The sequence below is a fragment of the Cyprinodon variegatus genome, unplaced genomic scaffold, assembly GCF_000732505.1.
Source record: "Cyprinodon variegatus isolate N-32 unplaced genomic scaffold, C_variegatus-1.0 Scaffold60, whole genome shotgun sequence".
Classification (NCBI taxonomy): domain Eukaryota; kingdom Metazoa; phylum Chordata; class Actinopteri; order Cyprinodontiformes; family Cyprinodontidae; genus Cyprinodon; species Cyprinodon variegatus.
This window is the reverse complement of record NW_015150513.1, coordinates 514,589-524,943: the sequence shown is the minus strand read 5'-3', so window position 1 is coordinate 524,943 and position 10,355 is coordinate 514,589. Positions and strand designations below refer to the sequence as shown.

At 36.0% G+C, this 10,355-nt stretch overlaps 1 protein-coding gene across 1 annotated transcript in view; it reads right to left on the bottom strand.

Annotated features, from left to right (window-relative positions):
- The window catches only part of csmd2 (CUB and Sushi multiple domains 2), a 336,283-nt gene that overhangs the window by 171,430 nt on the left and 154,498 nt on the right, over positions 1 to 10,355 (bottom strand). The window contains exon 6 of the mRNA XM_015371540.1: positions 2,067 to 2,179. Within this exon, the coding sequence (XP_015227026.1) occupies positions 2,067 to 2,179 (113 nt within the window). The remainder of the gene's footprint in view (positions 1 to 2,066; positions 2,180 to 10,355) is intronic.

Here is a 10,355-nt window from a genome sequence, read left to right as displayed (position 1 = left end):
CTGTTAAACTGCAGCAATGGTGTCAGGTCTAAGCACCTAAAACATCATACATACATACAGGGAAAGAAAGAAGGCACAGAGACAATTAATTTAGTTACTCTCGAGGAGAGTCAGAAGAGACTGCGGAGTTTACAATCTCCACCCCACTCTGCAGTCTTCAGCTTTCTCCTCGCTATTTATTGAAGAAAAGGGGATGTCCCTAATTACACCAGCTGAGGTTTAACTAAAGGGAAGGAAGTACAAAGCAGAACCTTATTGCAACAGTCATAAAGTTCTAAACTGAATAAATAATTAAAACATGACACATAGAGAGGATTTTTTTTATTAGCTTCCTCTTTTTACAGCCTACTGGACGGATGGATGGATGGATGGATGGATGGATGGATGGATGGATGGATGGATGGATGGATGGATGGATGGATGGATGGATGGATGGATGGCATATTTTTTGCCTCAGTGTTTATTTTATGTCCACACCTACTGTATCCACAAAGATTATTTCAAATGTCATTGTTCAATTCTTCAGGGCACATAAGAACCTTACAGGAAACATTTGACATTAGCACATTCATAATTTCTCAGATTTTGAATATGACAATTCCCAATTTAAGAAATACAGAGAAAGTTATGTGAGATCTTTCAGCTAGGACTTTAAACAGTAAACCCATTAATTTATGTGTAAAGCTAGATTTCACAAAGAGGGAGTTTTTACTGAGTTAACATATTTCAGTACCAACCTTACAGATATCTTCTATGAACTAAAATAACATATAAATGAGTTCAGAAAATATTTTGAGGTCATGCAAAAGCAGTGTATGAACTTAGGTCTCAAAAAATTTTAATAGCTCATTTATATTTTAATTAAAGCTTCCAGGTTTTTTCAGAGACTTAAACTTATATGGCTTTGTTTTATTTTATGTATTTAAATTACAATAGTAAAATTCCTTATTTTTCTGCCTGTGTTTGGTCTTGTTAATTTTTTTTTAAAATCATTTATCAAATATTTAACCTACAACTGAAAAGGCTTGGATCATGTAGGTTACATTCTGGATGTTTCTCATTTCTGTTTTCATAGTTCTCTTCTGGCCCCTTCCGATTATCTCAGTGGTGGATGGTTGGAGGTAAGATCCTAAGAATAGAAAATCTCAGAGCTCATCCCTTCTCAGTGGTGCCCCCTGCTAGTTACACAGATATATATACTTATATATATTATAACACAGATATATATACTTATATATATATATATATATAAATCGAGTAGTGATGGTTAAAAGGCTACTAAACAAAGAAAGATGTCCATCTTGGATTGATGTTTTTTGCCAAGTTTACTAAGATAAAGCTTATATCTAAAGGGTGGTGTGCTCAGGTTTAATTCACTATGTAAACCCAAAACTTTGCTACCAGTATGATTAAGTTTACCATGTACAAAGTAATAATTTAGTTCTTTAAGATTGCAAGTTGGTGATGGTTCCTGAAATATTTTTACACAACAATAATCTAACAATTGATTAATCAATGTAGAACTGTAAATCAGCACTTTTTTTTTTCAAAAATCTGTCATTTTAACATTTTTTTTAGGTCTATCTAGGAAATGTTGACTATCCTCAACTATCCTACTTAAAAAAATAAAAACTTTTTATAGCAAAAAATACTGAATATTTCATTTATATTTGTTTTTTAATCAAACACCTTTTGCCTCTGAAGTGGTATTTAAGGATTTACATAAATAAAGGCAGAAGGTTTCTGATAACCGTTGCTCAAAATTTAAAATATATTTACGGTTGGCCCTTCATTAAACACTTACAGTGCGTAACTGAGTTTATTCTTACCTGTTTGATATTTTATAACAAAATTATAAAAATTTTAGTAAGGATCTATATGTTCAGGTCTTTGAAAAACTGGAACTCTGAAATCTGGAACCTACCAAAAAAAAAACACCTATCAACCACCATGACTTATTCTAAATAGTTCATTTATTAGGTTGAATATACTACCAACAGTTAGGAATATGTGTAGGATAATTGCTAATGCAATATTTTTAAACATTGTGGAGCACTTGATCTTACCCTGGTAATTAGCACTGAAGCCTCTCAACCTGTGGTTGCCATCTGATGTAAAGTGAAGTCGAAGCCAGTTCTTGCTGCTAATGATAGGTGAGGGAAGGTTTGGACCAGTAAACCTGCAAACAGAGAGAAAAGAAAAAAGCAGCACAGCCTATGGGTTAGTAAAACTAAACCTGTATAGGAATAGGTCACTTATCCTGTTTTCACACAAGATAAATGACAAATTAAAAACACAAATCAGATAAATCTGGTAGGTTACCCTTGCTCACTTTAAGCCACATTTTACCCAATCCTTTTCAATTTAAATTTCCATGGAAATGTTCATGTGTGTGTTTTTTTGTTTAGTAACAAATGGCAATTATGCAATCCAATATGCTTTGTATGTAGACAGGTCTAATAGCACTTGATTTATCTAAGCGTTGGCAGGACCCACCAGTCTACCTCAATAATTACTTTGTTTATTATCATTAATTAAAAAGCAAAGTAAATAAGAATGCAGTACATTTAGAGATTTTAACATGCTGCTCTAAGAAGAGCTATCAATGTGACTATTTGGCACCTAAGAGTAGTCTTCACATTAACAACTTTTAATGAAACTGTGAATTAAATATTTAAAAAAAGCAACAAAAAAACAGCTCTATAATTTGCAAAGAAAGCAATATATTTTATTGCTTTTGAGATATAGTGGTGAATTATACATTACAAATAATTAAAATTCCTGCTAATCTGTATTTTACAGTAATGAGGCCTGCCGCTTACCAGGTACTTCTTCGGCTGTTAAAGGGAAAGTCAATTGGGGACATATCAGGTGTTATCAGAAGAAGGATCAAAACAAGCTTGCAAATGCAATAAAAGCATATTTTCATATTCACATATTTTGTATTTACAGCAAAGTGTTGAGGCATGTGTATGATTGGGATTCAGGATAAATAGTACAGTATTTCCTTTGGTACTATTGATATTATCAATACTTTATCATTCATATCTAACATTCATAAATACGCTTAGATTAGATACATTTTAGGAAATTGTATTTTATTTTACCAGCTTTTTAATCAGAATGGGTATAATAGGGTATAATACACTAGCGCTGCTTTGAATGGCTGATGTAAAGACCATCTCATCTTATTCTCATAATTTAATAATAATATTAATATAATATCTCTATTCTCCCACTCTACAGAAATTGTTAGTTCAATCTCTAACTGTTCAATGCTCTGTCTGCTTTTTCTCATTGTAGCTTCATCTGGTCTGTTCCTGTTTGGCTGTGACACCATCCTGGAGAGAAATATCAGCTGTGCTGCTGCCATCAACACCTTTGTTTATAGATGTTGGAACTCCACCTATTTCTCAGCCTAGTCCTGTTTCTCTGACTGGGACCGGCTGGATGTGCTCTCTTTATCCCCTGAAATGGGAGCTGGCTCAGAGTTCGTCTGCCTGGCTGTGTGTTTCCTGGACGGGGCCGCCTGTGGAGCTGGTTTCAGTTGCATTTTGTATTTCTGCTTTTACTGTATGTCTGCTTAAACCCCAGTCAGCCTCGGGCAGATGGCTGCTCACACTGAGCCTGGTTCTGCTGGAGATGTTAAAAGGGAGTTTTTCCTCTCCACTGTCACTACAAGCATGCTTAGTGTGAGGTATTGCCTTCGGGTCAATGAGTCGATGCAATCAACTGGTTTTCTTTCTTTAGAAAACTTTGAGTCAATTTGACAGTATGATCTGGTTGTATGGTAAAGAGCTTTGAGATCACATGTGTTGTGAATTGGTGCTATAAATAAACTGAATTGAATTGAATATTTATCCTTCAAAATGACCAGGACATAACTGAGATCAAGGGCACACACCTGTGAGACCTCCTCTGTTTATCCCACCTTTAAGGTACTGCTTAAATAGATTTTTTTTATTCAACCTGTCTTAATCACATCTTATCTCTTTTTAGCTTATCTCTTGCTCCTAACAGATGCTTAGAAGAAGTTACTCTAAAACAAATGATCAAAGGACTATCAGCAAATATGAGAAGTTGAATGAAGAAATTGTGTCTAGTACTGGTAGTTTGGAAGTGCAAAGTAGCCAAAAGAAAATTCAAAGCTTGGGGCTGCAATTTAAAATTAAATAAAGAGAAATAACACACATATTAATTCTGACACAATTGGAAAAACATTTTAAAGAGAAGAAAAAAAAAATCTTCAAGATATAATATCGATCATAAAAGTTGGATAAGTTGCTTGTGCCTGACAGCCTGAAGCTCTAAACAGCCGTATTTACCTCCGTCAAGTTCTTCACATCCCTGGCCTGATGCAAAACATTGTAACCAAGGTAGGCCCTTAACAGTTTAAAAAAATATAAGAGTGCTTCATTTGGAGCCGGTAAAAAAGTATATAGAGAAAAGATAGATAAATAAAAATCCTTCAAGATTAGATTGTGCATTTTTAGCAGAGAAATGTTTGGGACTCTGGAACAAGGATTTATTTCTTCTTCACACTTCAGTTTGGACCATCTTTAAGTTAGATCATGTCTGCCTTAATCATTATATAGGGCACTATATAGTGGTTACACCATTTATAATGAGTGTCTGAACGTCTAATGGAAGAAAAAGTTGTAATGCACCTTGAAAAGTAGTGATCATTCATGGTCACCAGACAAGCAGATATATCCTGGAATGCTTTGCGAAGAGAGCTCCCCACTCAAATGCGTCTGTGTGTCGGCCATCTTGTGAATGACAGCGAGTTTTATGAACTCATTTTTATTATGACGGTGTCAGCCCAGTCTGACGTATGGTTCTTATCCTGTGGTTACCATCCTGGCCTAGCTGCTAATATACAAGAATAAACCTGATTGCAGGAGTGTGTTTGTGGCCTATCTGTTAGCTGTTGCTAGCTGTGGATTAGCTGAAACCCGTTTGATATGACCATTACCAAACACAACTTTTAAACATCTGTTTCCTGTATATCATTTATGCTGCTAATCTGATGGACACTCCAACAGTGCATCAGAACAGCTGAGATGATGAACTGAAGATGACCAAAAACTCTACCTGAAGGACTCATTTAAACTATTTATGTTTACTTGTTTTACCTACCCTGTGCTTATTCCAGTATTGCATCGTTTTTTTTTTAAATATAGTAATACTGTCAAAGGGATTATAAGGATTCATAAAAGCACCCCCTTTGTTTTAATTGTGGTTATCTGTGATTATTTGTAGAGCAGTGAATGATTGTCTCTAAGAGCTGGATCTATTTCATTTGAGTTAACAACTTCAATAGACTGAGAAAAATATTCCCCCTGTGGTTAATTATGAATAACTCTAATACATTTTTTACTAAAATTATTGATATTAACTAATGGGGAAGACATAGAAGACATTTAACAGCTGCTCCAAAACGCCTATCAACAAAGGTAAGCAGTTTTAATAACCCCTGTTATTTGAGCAGAAATGTCAGTTATAATCATTTAGCTAACAATTATTACTTGGTTTTACTCTTGATTTGAAATTCCAGTTCTAGATATTAATATATTCATAATCTCTTGGTAAAAAATGCTAAATATAAGTGTGTAACTTTACAGTTAAATTTCACAGATGATGTGACTTATAGAAAAAAAGAAAATTTATTTTTTTAGACTGAATTTTGCAATATTTATATAAAATCACCAAAAAGAAAAGGGTGTTTAGGTTATGTACTTTGGTCTTAATTTAGAATGGTAGTGCTTTGTGTCATTTCCTTAAGGGATGATTTATCATTTAAGAAAAGCAGGCAGATAAGGTATACAATAGTTGGTGTTGAGTCTGGTTCTATGGAACATTAAAAGTAGTTTGAGTCCCAATCCACCCATATTTGCTTTGAATAGAGGTAAGGCCACAACATCTTGAAGTTATAAAGCAGTAAATGAAGCTATTTGAAATCGAATGGAACCACATTAACAGTACAGATATAAATTTAGCCTGTTTCCTAAGGCAAACATAGGTGGATGATAAAGGAGTGTGGATAAGGTGATAGAGTGATATAGCTTGAATTAAGAAACATTGAAATTATCATTCTTTCTTGATGTTTTGCTCTTCATCTCCCATTTTTTGTTAATAAAATTTCAAGCTATGTGTAAAAGGGAACCTAGGATACAAATACAAAATATCTAACACAATGACAGGTCCCATGAAGTGTGCCTTGGCTAGTTCAACAATTTCTTTTTGCCTGACTATATCAGATTCAACGCTGAAACTGTCTCAAGAGAGCAGAGCTAAATAAGTTTCCATTTTAAGGTCCCAGAGCTCTTCAATCTGACCTTTGATGACTGTCGAAGAAAATTAATGTTGGGGAAGACAAGGTTATCCAGAAGTGTGTAGGTTATGTATTGCACATAAGCTTTAGGACTAAGTATTGAACTATGCAAGAATGAACAGATCCAACCCAGCCAAATAACAACTGTTCATAGGCACCAAAACGTTATTACCTACATATCTCAATAAAAAATAGGCAAAAAATATTTATATGGGCCCAAAATCGGATAATGTAATTATTTAAACAATTTTGTCATTTTGGGATCAAAAAATATTTTTGAATTTGGTTAAATGACATGTGTTTACTTGTACCAGGCTTTTGTTTTGGAATAGAACCACTGTGGCATGTGCAGCTGTCATACATCCCTAAAATAACTGCAGAAGACGTGTTTTTACTTCTGCCTGAGTGGAAGAATAGCAAATGCTGAGCATCCATAACAGGCCTAACCTAGATTCTAAGTGCAGTTGAGGCATTATTGCTTTCCTTAATTAAGCTGCAGGCTCAGTGGCCCATGCTGTCGCTGCCCCTGCATTTAAGAATGGCATGGTGGGACAACAAAATGAACATCTCTTAACGTTTTGTGCTGCCCAGCACTACTGCGCTGCCCTATAAACCCATGTACACCCAGGGCCCCAATGCAAATGACATTATCAGAAAGCTGTTGGGATTTAACCTGGCAGTAGCCTGATTGATATATGTAGAAGTGAGTTAAGTTCTACATTATCAATCTAGGATGGCTGCCGTTCAGTCTGTCTGTGAAAAGGACGGACATGAGTACAATACTTCAGGCAGATTAGCTGATGTGCCAGCTAGTACACATCTTCCATAATATGTTTTCAGCCAACCAGGAGTTCGCCATCATTGTCACCCAGCTTCATGGCAGAAGTACACAGCTTAAAAAGGTAGCAGCCATTCAAAATGGCCCTTCCCAGTCAAACACCAGCTGAACGGCAGCCAACTTCCCTGCATCTCCCAGCAAAATCCCCTCCAACTTCCAGCCACTGGACTGACCCCGTCCTTCTCCTGAGCGTGCATATTTTTTTCTCTGACTCTGGCCTTTCAATGAATTACAGGGTCTGAACAAGAGGTAATGGTTGAATTTAGATCTTAATGTCCACAAATCATGACAGAAAGAATATTTTACTACAAAGATTTATGTTTAAAAACGAATTTCCAGGGACGTGGCCAAGGACTAGCTAAGGGCCCATCAAGGAAAGTGGGGAAATTTTCAATGGCTACTACTGTGGCTTTGGCAACTTGGTCGTCCATGAGAGCCACCAATGGAGATACAATGATCACGATAGGATTACTTTGCAGCTTTTTGAGTGTTTTCACATCTAGCGGAGTAAGTAAATCAAAGATTTTCCAAATCCTATCGGAAGAAAAGCACAGACATCTTTCCCATCTACAAATGCACAAAGTGCTTCTCTTTGGTCCTATTCTAAACAAGAAATTGTCACTATTTTAGCTAAAACTGGACCAATTGCGGTATCAAATGATGACTCCTCAAGTATAGCTATGTTTGTAATGCCCCAGCAAGGCCGTTTTGGCTGTCGCCATTCCTATTTGTCCCGCCCCAAAAACACTGCTGGTATGTCATTGGTCTGACTCGCTCATTGTTACAAGATGGATTTGCTATGAGACTGAAAACTCAGATCTCGTGACAATCCAGCTTGCAGTGCAAGGTTAGATGGGATCTTAGTTGAATCTGATCACAATTTTCTGATGTGTTTGTTTATATGATATTTTGTTTTACTCTGATTAGCCCTTTATTTCCTTTATAAATTTTCCTTATTAACATGTCTGCTTAAGGATATCTTTATCTTCATACAAAACAAAGCATCACATTCGTGGCACATAAAGCCCAAAATAAACTACAGAGCCAGATGCAAACCTTTATCTAGCAATTTTTTAAATTAAGTGCAGATGCATTTTCCCTTTTTATCTTTTGTGACTTAACTTCAAACTAATTTAAGGATTTTAGAACAAGATTACCATACTGATTCTATTTAACAAACTTTTGAGATGTAAAGTCTATCTTCTATTCCATATTGTTCATTTCATGTCTGCTGTTCTCTATTCAAAGGCCAAGGGGTCAAATTATTCTATGCATAATCAGCGGAGGATAGAGTTTAAAAGCCAAGGGGCACCAGCACCAAATCAAGATCAAAGTCTTTTAAAATATATTTTTTTAATGTTTGTTTATATAAACCGCATGATGATCAAGCAGGGATTACCGAGTGGGTGTTTTGCTTGTTTTTAAAGAAAGGGTGCAAGTTTCTTTGTACAGAACATTTCCCAATAATTGCTCTCACTTAGGGAGATCAATCAGAGCTCTCTGCTCAGTATGCAGAAACTGGTGCTTGCAGCAGACCTTTGGGTCACTGTGACTCTAAAGCCAAAACTTTTGGCATTTTAATGAGATCATATGAATTACTGCATATGCTTGTATATCCAGATGAGCATGTAAATTAAAACACTCAAACTATCACACCAACAGCAACTTTTAGAGTCATAAATGTGCAGCTAGTAAAACGCTGTTTCTGCCTGCTACACTTTGTCCTGCTGTCCACAAATGCTTTTTCTCAAAGAGAACATTGCCCCTTTATGGGGCAAAGCAAATCACTGTGGGAGACTCTTAAGTCCACAGCAGCAGTATTAAGGAAATGGATATGTCGCAGTGACCTTCAAATGTAACCATAGCCCAACAAAAAACAGAAAAGGGGTTCAAATGAACCACTCCTGCAACATTCATAACACCCTAATCCTTGTTAAATATTTCTTTAAACAAAATCTATAATTCGGATAATAAAGGTCGACCTAATCTTGCCTCAGAGGATGAGGCCAAAAAATAACAAGAAGCCTTAAGGGTAATTTGGTCTCACTATTTCCTTTTTTTTTTTTTTTCTTAAGACAAGTGCAGAATAGAAAAAAGTTACAGACCTATCAAAGTCAACATGTCTACACTAACTGCACCCTCACTGGTTCAACAGAGCCAATATGTCTCTTCTTCCTCCTCTTTCAGTACTCATGTGTTATTCATGGGCAGACCTTTGGCCCCATCAAAAGGGGTTGCTAAATCTTCTGAGAGATTTCTTTCTTCCTCTTCCCACAAAACATATTCTCCCCTCATAGAACATATAATAGGACACTGATTAAAATATATTTCCTTTTGGGAAGAACACCCTTTTGGGAAGAACATGCTTCGTCTTTTCCTCTATCATTGTTCTGCATTTTTAACTTTTTCATCTCTTCATCGCTTTCTAAAAGGCTCCCTGTGGTCACGGCAATTTATCAGCGTAAAAGGAGCAATCCAAAAACCACAAGGCTTGTTCTCAGGGTTAGGGATAAGCACATGTTTAACAAGCCAGACTAATCAATAATTCTTAAATCCACAACCAGCTGTGTTACACTTAACAAAATGGATGCTGTGGTTGTATTCTTCTCTGATATTTTCTCAGTAAAGTTCCGGTTGAAATATATCCGGCCAACACGTCAGAAATGAAGGACAAACATGTAATTCAGATATTCTTTAGCAATACAGCAAACAATGTCAACTGTTGTTTTGAATGAAATCTTATGGTTTCCCTTTAACTATTTTTCTTTTATAGGATAAAAAGTAGTGAGGTTTGTTAACTGCACATCAATCAAGGCACAATAAACCAGGAGTAAACTATATTATTATCAAAAGACCTATCTTATGCTTCCCTGTTACTCAAACTTTTACAAATATATTTGGAAATCTATATCTGGGAGTGGTGGCCTAGTGGTAAGGGCACTGTGCTTGTATCCCAGAGGTTCCTATGGACTGCCACTCTGGGTCCCTAAGCAAGACCCTTAAGCCCCACACTGCTCCCCGGGTCCGCACAATGGCAGCCCACTGCTCCCCACTGCTCAAGGATGGATTAAATGCAGATTGAATTTTATTGCTTTGTACTTGTGACAGTGTAATGACAAAGTTGAATTCTATTCTATTCTATATCTGCATCTCTATGTACTGTATATAAACATATCTATATCT